Raw genomic sequence first — 21,161 nt, 5'->3', positions numbered from 1 at the left:
CCACTGTTGTAATTATTATTACACACTAACACACAACAATTAAAAAAAAAATTAAGCATACTGTGAATTAAACATTACTACGGTCTATGGATGGGGCAAAGCCTTCGGAGACCTAATCACTACAATTCTTCTCTTCACAACACTCTTCTGCAGTCTCTGTTAGACATTTATGCTCCTTTTTATCCCTCATATCTTTCTGAAACAATCAACCTGCATATCTCACACCATCTCTTTCCTCTTCAGCACCCTCTTTTCGCTGTCTCTCTCGCAAGTACTTCCTTTCATCGCCTTCATTTCACACAGTTCACCTACTTAACTATACGCACTGCATTTTCTTCAACTTTCACCCGGTCAAATTGTTAACAGCTGTAGAACTCCTTCACAAACCTTTACATATAATCACAAATACAATTCGCAAACTGAACCACTGTTCTGCGCTCTCTGCAGAGGGGCCTGGATCAAATGAACATGTAATCCAAACCCCTTGAAAACCCACTGGCAGGCACTATGAGAAATGTGCATTGTATTCAGACTGAAATCCACAGCTCTTAATTATAGACTACCCAAAGCCTGAATTCACATAGATACATAGCAGCAATTCTTCAAACGACACGAGTAATATGTTGCATGAAAAAAAAGGTACAGAAAGACGCCATCCTAGAAAAAGCAAACACTTTTAGGAAATGCAAGTGTGTGTAAAATGTGAAACAGGAACAGAATTGCTTTTCCCAGGCTGCGAAGAGGGCAGTCTATATTGTTGCTGTCTGCAGCAGTCACAGGTGGGGGAGGCAGAAGAGGTGGGGGGAGGGACTGCGGGTCCCAGGACATTCAAAGGTGGGACACTGCCCCCCACCTGCCTCTCCACACCTGTGACACCACTAGCACCGACCGTAGGTCCCAAGCCAATGTTAATTCCAATTTTAGGTAAGTGGAATGGCACTTATTTTGTAAGTCCTAGCAAGGTCTTTTAGATCTACAAATTAGCAGCCTGGCTAATAATAACAAAGGGGAATCACTCCTTAGTCCACAGTATTTTCATTAAGAATGCCTTTTCTGAAATGCCACCCCATCTTCAATTCCCTTTGCGTGAGACTGGAACCGTCATGGCTTGTTTAATATATTCTAGTTGTTAATCAATTGAACCAATCACGCCTATCAGACCCGATGTAACACAATGTATGTACAGGGCTCATGGAAAGGTCGCTAAGCATTGATGTGCACCACAGAGCCACACAATTGATAGATAACTTTATGATGCTACTACAAAACTAAATAAAGATACCGTTTTTTTTTTTTAGCAACTCTTGGACCCATGAAACATTTAAATTGAGGCAACATGTGTTGCATATTTTTTCTAATATATATATATTTATGTTCAATTATTGCCGTGTTTAAATAATAATGCTGTATTCATGATTAAAAATGGTGCATTTTTTCAGAAGTTTTAGAATGTTTTTCGGCATCTTTCATCTCTTGTTTGACCGATGGGTATTCCACAAGGATGTATGACGGAAACACACAACTACTACCACGCATGGCTTTACAACACTGTCATTACAACAACCGCAACACTACCGCGCAAGTTTTTACCACACATATGCCTTTATCATGCATGTCTTTGCAATAAAATTAACGATTAAATGAGCCCTCTGATGAAAAAACTCTTGAAATGCATTTGGACCATTACTTTTACTTGCAAGTTGAAATTTTTAAATATTACAAGAAAAGTTTAACATGAATTCAATAAATTTTGATATGATTTATGACAAGTAAAGATGAAGAATAATGCTCAAAGAATTCCCAAAATTATCACATATTAAGGAATTCATGTTTGTGCACCAAGCCATTTTCTAGGAAGCTCCCTCCGGTTTGACGTCAAACCCCAGAGGACAAGGTAATGCAAATAATGCAAAAGGATATCCGATTAGAGGAAGGAGGAGGATAAGAAATACTTAGTAAATAAGAGATAAGGATTGGATAGATGAATGGAAACAGTTCAGCAGGATGAATACATTTGGAGCAGGAGGTTTATGCAGGAAGACTTCACATTACAAATTAGTGCCCAAAATTGGGTAACAGTACATTGTATCTCTACATGCAGGTCATCAGTAAAATACCTTCTTTCTCAACAAATAAAAAAAAGTTGATTTACTTTAGATTTAATAAAAAAATTAAGGTGGTGTCCAACCAAGGTGAGTTAGGGACGGTGGTTTGGAGGAGGGTTAACACATGGGAGGGTGAACTAGACTACAACATTGTTTTTTTATGTTTGTTCGTTTTACCTTTGGCATTCTGGGATCTGTCCTACTTTAGAATTGTACACTAGGTGAAGTACACCCCTACCGCACTTGTCCCTTTGGGTAGAGAAGGGAAGCAGTTTAAGGAATCTCAGGTCATTTGGAGAGGGGGTAGAGATTCAACTCAAGCAGTCAAACAAAAAAGGCGCACTAAGTGAATGTTCAGCCCAGTGCTTTACCTTTAAGGAAAATAGAAGTACTATGATCACATCCAAAGTCATTATACACAAGGTATACACAGTACTGCCGAGAAGGGATCAAAGGGATGCTGAATGGTACTTTACATACAAACAGAAGCTTTAGAGTTAGGCACTGGTGCAGGTTTACTATGGTGAATTGTAGAAGCTTTTCTGAGTTCTATGACCCACAAATCAGTAGGTATGCTTTGACTAGGCAGTTCTCGCATGCGGGATGCACTAACTTCAACAAAGTCCAACCAAGCTCTATTAGTCAAGCTCTCAGTGAATGTTCAGTTCTGGCTTTATCGTCAGCTGATGTGAAGTATACCCAGGATCTTCAAGTGAAGAGGAGTCTTCAACGCAAGCAATGGCAGTCTTATGGGCTCATTTGATCAGACCCACTAATTAGGCACTCTTAATTGGGAAGGTTCAGCAATTGTGACAAGAGAGATTCCCATCTCAGGTCCGTGATGCAGGGTCTCGGTCCTCAGCATGTAGCAGAGGCAAAGTCAGCAGATATCCAAAGGGTTTCATCTCTGCAGTCTCTATGAGGCAGGGCACACTGGTGAGCTGTAGGTTCAGTAATCTTGGGAATGCAGGGAGATCTTCGAGTATACGCAGGTCAAATTCAGGCCAGTGCTTAATTTGTGCCAGTGGTATCCAGTGCTCAGCATCGGCACTTAATTGTCAGCACCGACTCTAGTGACATTTCACCACATGGTGGCGCTCTTTTTAATTTCGAGATGAGAACAATTAATAAATCAATATGTATTGAAAATGATTAATACCAGACTCTTATTACATTATTATAGCTTTGTGTGGCCTGAAATAGTCTGAATTCTCACAGTTGTAGAAGTGTGATGGTTGGGTGTTATGTTGGTACTGTCATTGCCAGCCCTGGCAGTGTATGCTACTGTGGCCTTCCGAGAAGGGCCCTGGAACTTAAGTTTTTACAAATTAAGCAACGATTCGGGCATACTATCAGCGCAGTCCAATTCTTCGATGTTGTTCCTCTCTCTGGACACAGCAGCTGGCTTCAACTCTGCAGGCAGACAAGTCCTGCGGGACAACTCAAAAACGCCTCAGCCAGGATCATATTAGACATCCCGCGTAACGAACACATCTCTGGTCACCTGAAAGACCTCCACTGGCTACCCGTCAATAAGAGGATCACTTTCCGACTGCTAACCCACGCACACAAATCACTCTACGACATCGGACCAGAATGCCTCAACTCACGACTATCCTTCTAGACCCCCTCCCGCCAACTACGTTCTTCCAGCCAAGCCCTCGCCACTGTACCTCGCATCAACAAGTCAACCATGGGAGGCAGATCCTTCTCATACCTGGCTGCTAAAACATGGAACTCACTCCCCACTTACCTTCGCCTCACCCAGAACCACCTAGCATTCAGAAAGCAACTTAAAACGTGGATATTTGACAAGTAATCCTCTTCCCCTCCCTAAGCGCCTTGAGACCCTCTGGGTATGTAGTGCGCTATATAAATTCTTTGACTTTGACTTTGACTTTGACTTTGACTTTCTCCCCCCTCAGAAGGCAGGTGGACACAAGTGTCTCAGGCAGACCCATAGCTCTCCAATACAATGTGCAGACTTGAGGTGATGTCCCCTCAGGGAACTGGCGATCCTCGATACGAGCACTGGATAACAGCAGCTCTCCAAATACTGTGCAGACTACCCATGCCTTTCGTCAGTGAATTAGCTTGGAACTAAAAAGTAAAATAGGGTCCCAATTTTTTTATAAAAAGATTTCTAGAAAGGGGATGTGGATTCACTGTCTAAAGTCCAGAAAAATGGCTTAGGGTGATCCCTTTTTAAATTTGAATATGTTTTCTCAGTAGGATTACAAAATAAGGGCTCACAACCATCCCTAACAGACACCAATGTTTTCCAACTGCCCCAAGCTACCCCCCCTCGTAACTTCCTCCCTGCCCCTCGCCTGCAGTTGCTCCATCACTCCCTTAACATTTCTAAAGAGCATAACACATACAGCCCACCCCCCCATCTCAGCCGATGTGGATCGTCATCCAGGCTCTCGAATTGATCCATAATAATCCTTTATTTTCGAGTTTTCTAGGATTCGTAAGGCTCACAGTCTCTTTGGGCATGCAAGTTCTTTGAAGTCTGTTTGGAAATATTGCAGCAGCAGTCCCGGCTGTTTCGAGAAGCCTTCATCTTTGCTCTCGCCACCGTAGCCAACTTTTTCATCCTCCAACAGCCACCACAATTATTCAATCTATTTTATCCCCGGTCCCATAGTGCTAGTATAGTTGCTTGGCTGCCAATAACAGTAGGGTTATATGCCGTCCTTTCCTGCCACCCAAGTGGTAATGGTCATCATTTTAACAGTGTAGTAGCATAACTTCTGAGCAGCAGGTTAGTTCTGACCAGTTATCTAGTGTATCGCCTGTAGGATCCCATCCCAGAACCCCTAGATCTTTGGGCAAGACCATACAATGTGCGTTAGGAACCCCTCCTCTCCATATCCCCTCATACAGTCCACACATCGATCACTGTTCATTTGAGTCAAGCGCTGTGGTGTATAACACTGTGTGTGTGGCCCTTGTGTTCGCCCTCTGAAGCATATCCCAACCCTAGTCCACGTAAAGGGTCATCTGTAGTTCTCTCCCCCATGCTTTCTGAAAGGGAAGCTTCCCTGCGTCTAGATGGGAGTTCAGCATTCAATAGATTCTAGACACAGCCTGTGCGTCAATGGGAGCGATGATCAGGCATTTCTCGAAAGGCTTCCGTGCCCTGGTTGCTCCCCATTTAACCGCCAGGTTAAGGAACCAGTGGCAAAGCTACCAATATTGAGATCACTCTCTTCGGGGGGCCATATTCTTCCTTCAGCTTGTCAAAAGGTTTGATCTGTTTCTCGTCAGACAGGTCTAGCAATTTTTTACATCTACCCTCCTGCCAGAGACGTTCGGTCTCTCTGTTGTGCCCCGGTGTAAAGTCTGTGTTGCCCCATAAGGGGTGGAAGGTGAGGGAAAGGTCATAGCCACCATTTCACTGCCCATCTAGCTCAGACCTCCAATGTTCGTTTGTTACCAGCATTCTCTGCAACTTATGTCTCCATAATACTTCCTACAGGGGCCCAGCCATCATTGTTTGTTACACCATGCATGTTTATGTGATTTATAGAGCGCAAAGCTGCCCAAGGGCTTCCCAGCGTGGCAGAGAGAGCGACCGATCGGTGTGGAGGGGCAATCATGGAAAGAGCCACGTTTTTTTTTTTTGTCCTCATATTCGCCCTTGGTGAACATATAGCCACAGATAGATAGAGGAGATGACAGGAACACTGACCCAGATATACTGGGGAGGGGGGGGGGGGGCGGGGGTGGGGGGGGGGCCATATTAGCGATTCCTACCAGAGTACCCTGCAGTGCATAGCATCAACCTCTTATTCGTCACGTGGTACCATCTAGGCTAACTAGCTGCTATATAATACCCACTTCGTAACCGAAATCACTCTAGTAGGGTATATGTAGCCAAAGGGGACTAGTTGAGGAGACCCTTCCAAGCAGCGTAATCATAGGACATGGGGGGGGGGGGGAACCACAAAAAAAAACCCATGCTATATATTCCATGATTACCAATTCAATAGAAGCCAAAATCTTCTCTTATTTGGGTTCCCAGCTCTGATCATATCTAATTTTGACGTCTGTAGCATAGAAGCACGCCAATCTGTTAGAAGTGGAGGTGCCTTATCTTTCCATCGTTTACATATTTCTCTTCTAGCCAACAAACAGCCATAGAAGACCAATTTTTTACCCATGCCACAAAGCTCTGGGAAAATGCCAAAAAAGACTAACACTGGGCAAGGACTAACTTGAGACCCTACAGCCAAGGAGAGGGACACGCAGATCTCATTCCAGAATGATGTTAGGGATGGACACTCGAAAAACATATCTGATGCGGCTACCAAACCGCATCTGGGACAAGCAACCAGAGCGTTATTAGGAAATTTTGATAAACGTAATGGAGAATAATACGTCCTATGTAATGTGAACAGATGGTTGCGACGAAGCCATGAAGGTTTCACAATGTCCCCCAGAATTTTAAACGATTCTAGCCACAGGCTCTCCGTATCAATATTAGTGATATATGTGTCCCAGAGCGAGTGGGGGAGCAAAAATTCACCATTAGTCTAGTCTATCATGAGGTTATACCAAAATGTGATCTCTTTCTTAAAAGGTAATTTATCTATCAGATGGGATACCAGATTACTCTCAGCACCTATTTTAAATCTGCCCCTACCCTGACTTTGAGCGTGAGCCCAGCTCTGAATTTGAAGGTATTTAAATCTTGAGAAACGCGTTCCTATTATTGAACTCAAAGCCTCCCATGAAAATAACGTGCCTTCGACAAACAGGTCCCCCCATGATGTAAGACCTGCCTCTCTAACAGGTATAGCTAGACTATCCAAGAGCCAAGAGGGAGAGCCCGGAGAATCCCAAAGTGGAGCCCTACTGTGATAGTAATCAAGTCTGAGTGCACGTCTAAAATTATCCCATGTTCTAGCTAGATCCCTCAATACCTTTAGCTTGACTTTCTTGAAATATTTGGGGTCACCAAACTTTAACAAAAAATTCGCAGGCCTAACTTTTTCCCCTTTAAGAAGTGCTGAAAATAGTTTTCCACGCCCAGTACAATTAGGGGTCTTTAAAAGCATCCTGACGTGAGAGAGTTGAAAGGCCCATCCATAATATTGCAAATCTGGTGCCGCAAGGCTCCCCTTTTCTCGGCGACGTCTTATCTTCTTCCAGGCCAATCTGGGAGGTATGACGGTTCTATATAAATGTGTTTATTTTGGCTTGGAGTTTTGCAATCATGGATGGATCAAAAAAAAGAGGGATAGTGCTAAACAGAAACATAATCTTAGGTAAAATAGTCATTTTAACCAGGTTAGACCTGCCTAACAGGGAGATAAGGAGAGCTGACCATGTTCTCATCAACCTACGACACTCCTTAGCCACGAGAGCGAAATTTAAGGGGACGATCTTATTAATATCTGCATAGATGTTTAAACCCAAATACCTCAGGATAGAGCTAGGCTGTGCCCCTGCCACCGGCACAGGATGATTCCAAACCATGATATCGGTTTTAGAAGCGTTGACTTCATAGCCGGAAACTGCCCCAAACTCTTCTGCAATGGCTATCGCTGTTGGAAATGCCGAGCTCAACTCGGATGAGAAAATGAGAACATCATCCGCATATAATGCGACTTTCCGCTCCCACCCTTCAAAAATAAAAGGTTTAATATTAGGGTTATCATGAATTAATTGAGCAAAAGGTTCTATATATAAAATCAAACAAAAGAGGGGAAAGGGGACACCCTTGGCGGGTTCCGCGCGTAATACTAAATGACTCTGTTAGTTCCCCATTAACCAATAATGAGGCGGAAGGGTCTTTGTATAAAAGTTTTACAGCCCGCCTAAAATTATCACCTAAGTTAAACTTTCCCAGGACCTCCGATAGGTACACCCAAGAAAGAGCCACGTTTTGAGTTTCTTCGTGAAGCAACGTAGGTCCTTCAGAAGTCTCAATTCAATGGTCATGGAGTTCCAAAGTTTTGGGATCAGATGAGTGAAGTATCTCCCTCCCCCTCTGGCTCTTTTTATTCTTATTGTGCTCATTAGGGAATCAGAAGAGGACCTGAGGTGCCTGTTGGGGACATAAGGGGAGACGAGAGACCGTAACAGGGCTGGACCCCTGCCATGCATGGCTTTGAGGGCTAGGCAAAGTGCCTTGGACTTGACCCTGGATTGGATAGAAAACCAGTGTAGTTTTCTCAATGAGGCTTTCACTGACTCGTACTTGGGAATTTTTAGTATCATCCTGGCCGCTGCATTTTGAACAACCTGCAGCCTATTGACTACATCTTTGGGGGCCCCCTAGGTACAATGAGGTACAGTAGTCCAATCTTCAGACAACTAATGCCTGAATCACTGTTCTCCGCACCTGGTCTGGGAGAAGGTATATGATCTTACGAATCAAGCAGAGAATACCAAAGCAAGGGGCTGAGAGTTTTTTAGCTTGGGTATCGATAGAAAGATTCTCGTCAAGCCACATCCTCAAGTTCTTGATGGAGGGCTTGGGAAGTCAGGGTGGGCACTCCTGTTGTCTGGCCAGCTGAATTTTTTCACAGGGTCTGTGCAGTTACCCAGGAACATTAGCTCCATTTTCTTCCCATTGAGTTTTAAACTGCAGTTGGCCATCCATTTAGCGATTTTTTTCCATGCATGCATGCATGTATGTGATTTTAGTTGGTAGCACCAGACACTGAGATTACCAATTGTGTGTCATCGGCATAAGACACAATTGAAAGTCCAAACTCCTCTGCCATTCGTGCCAGATGTCTCGTATAAACATTGAACAAGGTTCGACTGAGTGCCGATCCCAGAGGGGCTCCATATTGGGCATTGAACGTGTCCAAGAAGAGGCCTGCTTCCATGCATGGGAAGGTTCTTTCACTTAGAAAGGAAGATAGCCATTGGATAACCTGATCCTGAATCCCAATCTCTCCTAGTCTATGCATCACCCCTTGTTAGCCTCCCATCTCGTCCAGTGGTAGATCTAACAGAGGTGGGAGGTGGCATAGTAGCACAGAAGGTTTGGGGCTCCCAGTCCCCATCTCTCAGGGTCAAAGAAAGCTCTGGCCACCTGATATCCTTGCTGCCTTACCCTGCCAGAGAAAGGCCTGGCACTCTGCCTGGATGTCTACAATATAGTCTTTGGGGGATCTAAACGACTAGTGTTTGAAAAAGGAATACAATTTACATTTTAAATGCTGGTATTCACCCCAGGAGCGAGAGCAGTTTACATTTTTAACTGTTGAAGCCAATTTTCTCCAATTTTCTTAACCTCTGGAAATGTAGGCCTTTAGTTGTTTGCAGTGTGGAGGCTAGATCCAAATCTAAGCATTCAATATATGGGGTGGTTCACCAGATTGGGGTAAGCTGCTTCATCTAGGCGGTCCGGGGCAGCGATATTAAGAATCACTGATTTTGTGAGGTTAATTTTGAACCTCAATACCGCCTGATAAGCTGTGAGTTCGGTCAGGAGCAAAAGAAGGTATGAGCCTAGGAACATTAGGGAAACCAATATGTCATCTGCGAACATGGTTAGGTTAATGTTCTGCATCCCGAAGCAGATGCCCTGTATTTGAAGGTTGTCCCTGATCCTCTGGGCCAGTGCCTCTAGCATCACACAAATAAGAGCAGGGAGAGCGGGCATCCCTGCCTAGTGCCCCTTGTAATTTCTAGCCAACCAAAGCATCTTGTTTGACCACATGCAGGTTTTGGGGGTCTTATAGCCTGCTAGCACCCAGTTGCTAAATGATTAGCCACAGCATATCCGGCTGATGATGTCAGGCATAAAGTCCCAGTCCACCCGGTTGAATGCTTTCTCAGCATCAAGTGATACCAGGACCGACTGTTTGGCCCCTGAGCAGCCTTTATCAATCAGATGCAGGGCTTTCTTGGTGTTGTCGCTGACTTGTCGTCCCAAGATGAAGCCTGCTTAATCCGGGTGGATGATATCCTCCATCACCACGGAAGGCATATGGTGGTGATTTTGGTCAAAATATTAACATCAACATTCAGAAAGGACAAGGGGCAGTAGGAGCTGCAGAGACTGGGACCCTTCCTGGGCTTAAGTATAAGCAAAATCGTAGATACCGCCATGGAGGGTGTGGCTCGTCCTTTTTGGATCATCTCCTTGTAGACTTTATGCAGGAGGGGTACCCGTGTAGAAGCAAAACATTTATAGAAAGACACTGGGAAGTTGTCTAGGCCGGAAAAAGTCCATCTCTTGAGTTGGCTGAGATCTCGTCTTTAGCTAAAGGCTGTCTAGCTTCTCTCTGTCCAGACTTGTTAACCGGGTAGGACTTTTCCTATTGAGGTCGGACAGTTGGCGCTTGTACAGAGTTGTGTAGAAAGCCCCAAAACATCCCACCTTGTCCCTGTTAAGTGTGTGGAATCGCCCTTCCGGACCCTTAATTTCTGTTATGGTGTGTCGTGTTTGCTTAGCCCTGAAGAGGTTTGCCAATAGCTTGCCTAACTTAAGTGGAACTACCTCCGTAATTACGCTGCAGTGGATCACAGTTTTGAGGACGTCCCACTGGGTGGCTGTCGTGTCATTAGTAACGTTCAACTCTATGAATTCTCTGATGCTTTTGTTGATACTGTTGACAATTACTGGGTCATTCAGAAGATCCTCTCTGAATCTCCAAGATGACCCAGACTTCAGAGCACTCATCTGATTAACTGGAAGGAGCCGGAGACTGGGGTGTGATATGACGTCAGCAGGACCTGCTCCACCTTAGTAAAGTTTCCGCAGGAGCCAATTGTCCACCAGGATATAGTCTAATCATATGTATGTTTTATGAGCACTAGAGAAGTGGGAGTGGCCCCATCCCAGTGGGTGTCTATGACTTCATGTGTCTATAAGGCCCACCTCCTCCACGGGGGTTCTACCCGAGGGTAAGAACTGCACCATCCCACTGCGGCCTGTGTGTCCATTCTACTGTCCCAAACTAGACAGAGTGGCCGCCATTAAGTAGGGGTCAGGGAGGGCTGGACAGCTGGGAGCGGGGAGAGGAGCTGGATTGGGCCGGTCGCGCTGGGGGGGGGGGGGGCCGCAGCGGCGGGGAAAGGTAAAGGGAGGAAAGAAGGGATAAAGAAAAAAGGGAAAATAAGCAGAAATAAGGCACAAAAGAGCAGAGATGCAGAAAAGGGCAGAAAGGTGAAAGATGGAAAGGGTAGAAAAACGAGTGAAAACGAGTGAAGGAGCAGAGGGAGAGAAAGGGAAAATGGGCAGAAATAAGGCAAAAAAGAGCAGAGGTGCAGAAAGGTGAAAGATAGAAAGGGTAGAAAAACGAGTGAAAGAGCACAGGGAGAGAAACGAAAAATGGGCAGAAATAAGGCACAAAAGAGCAGAGATGCAGAAAGGTGAAAGATAGAAAGGGTAGAAAAACGAGTGAAGGAGCTGAGTGAGAGAAAGGAAACAGAGGTCCACTGGACCACCAAGGATGAGGCGCAGGGAAACCTGCGGGTGGAGGAGGGCCTCGATCACTAACACTCATAAGTGCAGGGGCAGGGGCACCTCACTTAATGGTGGAGCTGCGAGGGTAGGAGAGCAATTTCACTGACAATGAGTCAGTGGTCTTGCTCGCCTGTTCCCGCAGTGGCCGCCAGTAAGTAGGGGTCGGGGAGGGCTGGACAGCTGGGAGGTGGGAGCGGGAGAGGAGCTGGATTGGGCCGGTCGCGCTGGGGGGGGGGCTTGGGGGCCGCGTGGGCAGCAGCGGCGGGGAAAGGTAAAGGGAGGAAAGAAGGGATAAAGAAAAAGGGAAAATAAGCAGAAATAAGGCACAAAAGAGCAGAGATGCAGAAAAGGTGAAAGATGGAAAGGGTAGAACACGCATTTACAATGCAATGGTTTCGCCTTTGGAAAAGTTCGAGCTATTGGCATTGCTCATGACATTTTTTTTTTTACTTATAAATAAATGGCATTGTTATTTATATTGCCAACGGCTGACACTACAGGTGCAGGCACACCCGTCCAATGGCAGAAGTACTGAGGCTGCCATGAATCTAGAGTTCTGTACTGCCATTTACCAACCTGTGTTGGTAAATGAGCCAGATGGAGACCAGTTTCGAGGCCCCCTTAAACTGAAAGTGCTCAGACCCCTTGAGTCCCGGCCCACTTAAAGCCCTGCATGTCAGTACAGGCATAATAATGGTTCCAAAATGCATATTTAAGTTTTAGCAATACAGACGCAATTATATAATGTCGAAGTTATACTCGACAGTTCTAGATGACAGGCGCATCATTCAAAAAAGATTTTCAAACACTGCCAGGTTTAGTCTTTAATGGCAAATAACCGAATCCACACTGTAGCACGCTCAAAATGTAAGTAAACGCATACGGTCAAGAGTTCATGGTCACCTTCTACTGAACACCAAGATACTTATTGTGGGTGTGCTTTATATTAAATACGATCAACTACTAATCGGATTGGGCACGGACTACAATCAAGTATGCAGGTTTTACACTAGTTTCACGTAAAAGTGCAGGGATGTGTTTCTCGGCTGAGTAGTTAGTTATATTTTAACTCTCACGGTCTCAGTGCCACGTGGGGAATAAAAGTAAGGTGCTAGTTTCCACGAACCAAGGCCGTGCTATTTACTTACAGCTTTATCATTAAAAGTCATCAGCTCCTGCGCAGGGCGGAGGGGGCTACAGAGTGCAAGGGGAGGAGAGACATGACCCAGCAAGATGAGAAAAAGAGAGGGGGGTCAGGTGAGAGGTGGGCACGGGGAGGAGTGTGAGAGGATCAGGCAGGAGAAGAGAGATGGGCAAGAGGAGGAGAGAGCAGGGGGAGGGAAATGGATCGTAGGGGAAGAGAGCGAGAGGGAGAGTGGGGTGGCAGGCAGGAGAAGATAGACACGAGCAGAAAGAGGATGAGCGTCAGTTAAGACCAGGAGGAAGATGGACCGGTATGAAGTAAAAGAAGATGCTGGAGAGGCAGGGGACAGGCTTGCGTAGGAGAGAAGGGGCAGCCAAGGATTTTCAGGGGAAGCTGATGGCACCAGATCGAGAGAGAGTCGTTTAGTCAACATCTCGTCTCCTACAATTATGCGCCGTTTATTAACAGAATGCCATATTTCCCAATGCGCACACGCCGGCTTGTGCCACTGTACTGCCCGTGCCGCATAACACCCAAGCACAAATGTAACATACGCACCGCATATGCTATCATATATCACACCGCACTTTTTAACATGTACATTGACATACGTACACAAGGAAAACTGGAACAGAAGAACAATACATTTGCATATCTGTAACATAATAAAGAAATAAATACACACGGGTAGCGTGCAGCAATACACAAGTACATATGTGAAATCTAGCAGACAACTCGCTATCTAACTATTAACTATAGATTTATGAGCATAGCCCCCCACAGTCACAGGAGAAACACTCGTATGTACAAAATGTGCAGAACAGACATGAGCACACATGGCAATATCCGTAGGACAACGTTTACCCCGGTGTGGCAAAACACGACTCCCAGTGTCTTATATGCACACAAATTACACGTATACACACACCCAAATACGAGCGGCCTTACCCCAAAAATGTATATGGTCATAATAACAAAACACACATATCCACACTCGTCATCTCCCATCTACATAAATTTCACAACAGACATATACCTCACTCTACACCACAATGAAAAACATAAGGTAAAATATACCGACACAAACAACGCAGACACCAGTGCCTGGAACACGACAACACACCAACTCACGTTTTCAACGTGCTGGCTTTGGAACGCAGTTTAACTACCAGGAACTATTGCAGATTTGGAAACAGTGCTTTCAGCGTTTCTCCTCGTCGAACTCTCGCCTCATATATGAAAGCAAAGCATGTATGGGCCATGGAGGGTCGGAGCGGCCCAACCAGAATTCACACAAGAAAACACCAGGACCCGGTGAAAGTGTGGTGTGTGGCAGCGCAACGCCTTCATGACACCATCTGCCACATTCACAGCAGATTTGGCGCTACCAAAAGAAATGTTCCCTCTCAGTTTGTACAGCCTCTGAACCCACAACTGCAGGGCTGTGTGGTGCGCACCAGACATCGGAGCATATTTTTTTTGTATCCATCCATCGACCTGGACGGATGGACAAAGATAGCGGGCACCCAGCAACCAAGGTGCGGTGCCCAGGAGCTGTGTTCGGCCTGACCGTTGCCTGCGACTGCGGCAGACACAGAAACTACATTGAGACGTGCTCAGCGGAAATCATGATGGGAGGTCCCGCACTAGAGGGGTCTTGGGAGCAGCGCTCAATCCCAGTGAAATGATCTAGGGAGCGACCGACCCAGCCCGACGCCTCTTCCTGTGGCTGGACAGAGAGCTGATCGATCAGAGAGACAAGAGAGCGTGTGAGTGCGCCTTGCCTGGGCTGTTGACTGCTCACCGGTGGAAACCGCCCAGCTCGCCTCAGGCTCCCGTCCACAGTTGTTCCTCTGCCGGCTAGCCCCTGCAAAAGCATCACCAACCCTGAAAGTGGTGCAACAGTGGAAGCCGGGCAGCATCTCCTACGGAGCTTTGTATGCCAAACCCCTCATGACCGCGATTTTGGCCCGCCCACATCAGTGCAGCGCTGGCTGATACTGCTCCTCTGTAGCCAAAGCTCTCAGCTCTCAGTTTGTACAGCCTCTGAACCCACAACTGCAGGGCTGTGTGATGCGCACCAGAAATCGGAGCATATTTTTTTGTAACTCACTCCCAAGAAGAAACAAGAAATACGAATCTCTGCTGCGCACATAACTAACAAGCACCTACGAGGACACGGACAGTGGGAGGGGGGGTGGCGGGGCAGGAAAGCACACGGACAGCGGGAGGGGGGGGCGGGGAGGCACACGGACAGTGGGAGTAGGGGCGGGGAGGCACAAGGACAGCGGGAGGGGGGGCAGGAACGGGCAGCACTCACCTGGACCTGGACTTCCTCTGGCGGAGATCGGCCGCACAATGACCAAACGAAACTGACAAAAAAAAAAATAAACCCCGCCCACGGCCTTGATGACGATGCGAAAAGGGTGGAGAGGGAAAAAAATGCAGGAACGCCCACGAATCTGGTCCGGCCATGACGGACAGATCTCTGTTCCAATGGCTAGCCTACATTTATGGAGCTAGCCAATGGAACAGAGGGCGGGACTAAGCTCCACACTGTAGGGACATTGGATTTCTCCTGGGCGGAGTTAGGAGCTCCGGCCCCAGGCGAAACCTGAAAACAGTGAAGGAGCAGAGGGAGAGAAAGGGAAAATGGGCAGAAATAAGGCAAAAAAGAGCAGAGGTGCAGAAAGGTGAAAGATAGAAAGGGTAGAAAAACGAGTGAGGGAGCAGAGTGAGAGAAAGGAGACAGAGGTCCACTGGATCACCAGGGATGAGGCGCAAGGAAACCTGCGGGTGGAGGAGGGCCTCGATCACTAACACTCAAGAGTGCAGGGGCAGGGGCATCTCACTTAATGGTGGAGCTGCGAGGGTGGGAGAGCAATTTCACTGACAATGAGTCAGTGGTCTTGCTCGCCTGTCCCCGCCATTAAGTAGGGGTCGGGTAGGGCTGGACAGCTGGGAGGCGGGAGCGGGGAGTGGAGCTGGATTGGGCCGGTCGTGCTGGGGGGGGGGGGGGGGGCGCAGGGGCAGCAGCGGCGGGGAAAGGTAAAGGGAGGAAAGAAGGGATAAAGAAAAAAAGGAAAATAAGAAAAAATAAGGCACAAAAGAGCAGAGATGCAGAAAAGGGCAGCAAGGTGAAAGATGGAAAGGGTAGAAAAACGAGTGAAGGAGCAGAGGGAGAGAAAGGGAAAATGGGCAGAAATAAGGCAAAAAAGAGCAGAGGTGCAGAAAGGTGAAAGATAGAAAGGGTAGAAAAATGAGTGAAAACGAGTGAAGGAGCAGAGGGAGAGAAAGGGAAAATCGGCAGAAATAAGGCACAAAAGAGCAGAGATGCAGAAAGGTGCAGAAGGGTGAAAGATGGAAAGGGTAGAAAAACGAGTGAAGGAGCATAGAGAGAGAAAGGAGACAGAGGTCCACTGGACCACCAGGGATGAGGCGCAGGGAAACCTGCGGGTGGAGGAGGGCCTCGGTCACTAAACACTCAAGAGTGCAGGGGCAGGGGCACCTCACTTAATGGTGGAGCTGCGAGGGTGGGAGAGCAATTTCACTGACAATGAGTCAGTGGTCTTGCTACCATCTCGACACATACAACCCTCCTTAACTCAAACGCACATGGTAGATGAACTGCTAACTACCCACCGCAAGTGGTGTAAGCGAACACCAAACAGCCACACCCACCTATGTGTTGTCCTTATATGCACCACACGAATGTACGCAATTACCTATATGTTCAATGTTACGTTTTTTAGTCCAATCGTTTGAATAGCGGGGCAGACTCAAACATTAATCTTGTACCGCCACGGACATGCCCGTTTTAACTGTCTTTATGTTGAATTTCACAGTTTCCTTTTATATCCCTGTATTGTGAAAAAAACCAATAAAAATATACTATATAAAAAAAAATGAAAAACCAAAGTGTGAAGTCATATGGACTTTTGGCGCCTTCTCAATCTAGGCTACATTTGCTGTTTTCTAGGGAATATTTTGACCCAAGCTCCAGGGAATCAATGGACGTGCACAACATGAAATCACACTAGGTACGGATATCTTCCCTGTGAACTATTGTTTTAAAAATGTTAACTCCAGTTAATAACCAAACCCCTGTTCTACAAACAATGTGTAACTAACATTTTCTCACTGTTGCAGCAAATGTAAAGTGAGTTCAGACTACTGAAGAAGCAACTGTACGTGAACAACCATAAAGAAACCCAGGAACAGTCCGGAGTCCCAGAGATGTATTTGCATCCTGAACAAAAATGGGGCAGTGACCTAGAGACAGTCACGTCCTTCCTTAAATGAAAGTGAAACCCATGAAACCCATCCTAACTGCGCCCTTAAATGTATCAGGGCTAACCAACTTATTATCCAGTCATTTTTTTTATTTCTTTATTTGTTTTATTAATTTCCATGCATTACAGCTTTTGCAAACAATTGAAATGGTATAGTTGCATCTCGCTCAGTTACATCTTGTAACAAGTGGTGAACTACTTTACAGCATAGTAGGTACCTGGTAGCGAGAAGTGTGTACAACAGTTGCTAAATCAGTATATTATCACTCCATCACCAACGTATCCAGTCATATACTAGCTCAGAAATATATATTTCATCAAGAAATAAAACTGGGGAAGGATTAAGAGTCCCGAAATTTGCTTTAAATTACATTATGTCAAATAAAAAGCACATGTACAGGAGTTCACGTTGGCGCTCTGTTCTCCAAAATATTGACTCCAGGAAACCTAAAGCCTGTAGTTATGCACCTGCATACCAATCAGAAATGACAATTTTCCACACATGCTTCCATTACAAGATGAATGCCTCAGAACTGCAATGAAAGGTACAAGAGGCCCACGTCAGCCGAAAGAGCTGCACAGATTGCTAAGGGCCAACGATTAACCAAATGGTCCTCATAACCCATGAGACCTACCACATGCCACAGTCCAATAGATTTGTGACTCCTGTGTCTGGTGCAGGATCCGGTAAGGAGCGACGCGGGAACTGGAATCCAACACCACATCCAAGGTTCCGACCAGCAGACCTGAGAAGCAAATGGATTTCATTGGCCGTAAGAACTGCGGAACTGAAGTTTCACAAGGCACAAAATGCAGACTTAAAAATTATTACCTTAAACTCTACATCATCAGATTGCTGCATAAACAGCAAAAACGTGTGTATTTGCTCCTTAAGAGATGCCTGCACAATACCCAAACATCAATCTCCTATAGCAACCATAATATCACCCATAAACGCTACCTTCCCAATGTCCAATTGTCCTGCTAATATCCACACAATCATGCAATATTTCCTAAATAAAATGTACAATCTAAGTATTCACCAGCCATCCATACACATAGAACAGCTGTTGTCCTTACATTCTGCAAGAATGTGTGTAGGTTATCGTTCCCACTACATACCAGTATATCATCGCTATATATAGTCATCAAATTCAACTGCATGGATATCATAATGTCCTACTAGCAAGTGCCTTGGGAGTTCCGAGTGACTGAATTCAATTAAATGCAAAAAATTGAGGCATCTCTCTCTACTGCCAATGTTGCAAGCGTATAAATAAAAAATATATGTTCAACTATTACGTATGGCAGGGAAAGCCTTGTATTAAAAAAAAATCTCGATTGTGAAAACTATTGAAATCAAACTATTAAGAAAAGTGTTTACTTTACAACTCTGCTAGAGGGGAAAAATAAGAACTGAAGCAGGATTGCAAGCCTTGGGGCCTGAAGCTGAGGTTTTGGTAATGAAATATATGACCAGGCTTTGGAGCGACAACTCTCCTTCTATGGCAGCTGTGTGTCAGTGCGAAATTAGAGTCAATGTTTTATTGTTAAGAGATTAACCGAAAATATTATTAAATTATTTATGAAATATGACGGACACAAAAATGGAACGATGAAGAAATAGAGAATGTGTGTTTGCCCACAGACGTTATATAAAGGCACAGGTGGTTGAGATCGCTTTTTCAAGCCCTACTCGGTATACATCTATTAAAAGTGTTTGTATAAACATAAGATTTCTTTCATGGCTGAAAAATATTTAAAGGGAGTACCCTGCTCTGAACTACAAACACTTATGTTGAAAGTTGGACTTTAAAATAAAAATACAGCATTCCAAACAGCAACTGGGATTTATAACTCTAGTTTTTAAAACTGAATTGATGTATTCTACGTACAGGCGAGGTGGTGCTATAATTTGCAAGTATCCATAATGTTATGTATACATGGCAATATTGTAAATGTCTTACAAGACTGAGAAATAAATGTATTCCATTCTCAGCTGAGTAATATCAATTCATCTCCTTTTCACACTCCCCAACTATTGAGCATGCGCATTCCATAACACTATTGCCCGAACATATTCTTTCATATACAGTTGAAAGTGGAAAAGATAGATGACACTGCAATAACCATTGAATTAATGTGAATATATTTTACCCGCTCACAGTCCTCCTTGGTAATCTCACATGGGTGGGACAATGGGGCACCCGCCAACATAAAATGTAAACAATTGTGTCTGGGTCTGTCATCTTTACACCCAAAACTAACAGAAGGGGTACCAAAAACAGTCAATCCAGCAACACCATCGTGTTACCTCAAGCCACTGTGTTATTGGGCAGTGCCTGTAAATTAATATCTGTGCCACCTGATACTTTGGTTTGTTTGTAAAGCTGTAAGCCTAGAAACTTTGTCTCCCGAGGCGAGAGCGCATGGGTACATTGTGAAATAGTTCTGTTAAACAGAAGCCTAAATCTATCAAATCAGTGAATGCGTTAACTCTGAGAAAACAGAGACAAAGTCACTGCATAAAGATGTCGGTAGGCACGCTGAAAGGGGTCCTGCCCCACAAAGTTTTGTTCCACTCCGTTACTATTACTTTTTCTAAAGGAGCTCCCTTTAATAATCCTGTTTTTGTTCCTGCACTATAGTACCATCCAGACTCTGAAACGCTCCATGATATTTCCAATCACTCCACTCCCGAGGGCTGCTCCTCCTTATCCGGTATCATGCCAGTCTCTTGCCATCCCATCACCCTCCCCCTTTATCGTCCGCCCCTGCCATCCCGGTGACATGCATGCCACTGCCTCATCCATGCCCCTCCCCCGCCATTACCTGTCAACCCTTGGCCCCTCCCGTGCCCCCTCCTCCGCTGCAGGATGAAGAAGGGGTTCGCTCGCTCCGTCACCCACAATGCGTTGGCCAGCAGCACCTCCTCCGGGGGCAGGAACATCCTGGGGGCTGCAAGGGGACCCGCGGGTCGGGGACACCTCGGGTCCCACCGGGGTGGAAGGGTGAAGGTCCTGGATAATTAGGCAGCCGGTCTTTGGTGGGGGGGAACGGGGACTGGGTATCGGGAGCCTCTATTGACCCCGCCAGGCAGGGCTGCACCCCCAGGTGGACAGGCAGGCCCAGGCCCCAGCTGCAGCAAGAAGCTGACTTAGCTCCTCAGCCGCCTCGGTGTGCGGGCGCCACAGCTGCCCTTCTCACTCCAGGGCGGGGACTAAGCACGGCCTCCGGGCCGAGACAAAAACACTGGAGACTGGAGAGAAGTGCACACAGCGCCCTCTGCGGGGCCCGGGGATATGACAGGGAGGCGGGCCTAACACCAACCAGTGAATACAGAAAACATAGGCAAGTATGTTTGGGCTGCACCCCAAACACACGCGCTTTTATGAAGTGTGCTCGTGTCAACACTATACAACTTATCTTAACTATTCAGGAACCAAACTGTCGAATACTACGTAAGAAGAGCTTCGCATGTTGATTTAACAGTTACTTTTATATTTTTGTTTGTAAGTAACGTGAACCCAAATATTAAAGTAACAACAAGTATAGAGCAGCGCCTATATAACTTTGTTGACGTATAGCCCGGACCTAATAGGGACGCACCTTCTCAGATATTACAAATCAACTTTCCAACCGCTTTTTTTTTACAAATTACGCCAATAAAGAATTATGATACGTTGGCCAGCTTCGCAGTAAGCAAACAACATCTCCCCCTGTATGTGTGTGATTAAAACATGTTAAATAGCATTATGATGTATGGTTATTGGTTATCCCTGTGAAGCGCTCTGACATCCCTCTGGATTACTGTACTTTAGAAAAAACAAATTAAGATACATGAATGGCAATAAATGGACCAACAGAATCACACCCAATCCGAAGACATACAGCCCAAAACCCTATTCTACTAAGAATTTTCTGTTAAACTATTTTCAATGGAAAAATAATGTGCGTCTAAAGGAATGTTTCCTATTTTATTTGTAAAAAATGATTATAACCAACATTTTTTTAATGAATTAACTATACGACTGTATTCATACCTCCTGAAAAAATCTTTAGCTGTTGGAGTCAAATAGTGCATGCAACACAAAACAGAATAAATATAACAGTGGGGTATCATAATGTAGAATCATCCTCACACTATTAGAATGTGCACCATTGAATCATATGGTCAAGAA

General features: G+C 45.5%; 1 protein-coding gene across 4 annotated transcripts in view; it reads right to left on the bottom strand.

Annotated features, from left to right (window-relative positions):
• Positions 1-20,255, bottom strand: part of TBC1D9B (TBC1 domain family member 9B) — a 169,932-nt gene extending 149,677 nt beyond the window's left edge. For all 4 annotated transcript variants that reach the window (XM_086931332.1, XM_086931334.1, XM_086931335.1 and 1 more), the window contains exons 1-2: positions 19,813-20,255; positions 17,616-17,726 (exon numbers count right to left, since the gene is read on the bottom strand). In XM_086931332.1, the coding sequence (XP_086787458.1) occupies positions 17,616-17,726; positions 19,813-19,930 (229 nt within the window). In that variant the 5' untranslated portion in view covers positions 19,931-20,255. The remainder of the gene's footprint in view (positions 1-17,615; positions 17,727-19,812) is intronic.
• Positions 20,256-21,161: the final 906 nt, after the last annotated feature.

Source organism: Lissotriton vulgaris, chromosome 7 (assembly GCF_964263255.1).
Source record: "Lissotriton vulgaris chromosome 7, aLisVul1.2, whole genome shotgun sequence".
Taxonomy (NCBI): Eukaryota; Metazoa; Chordata; class Amphibia; order Caudata; family Salamandridae; genus Lissotriton; species Lissotriton vulgaris.
The sequence above is the reverse complement of the archived record's forward strand: the minus strand, read 5'-3'. Positions and strand labels throughout refer to the sequence as shown.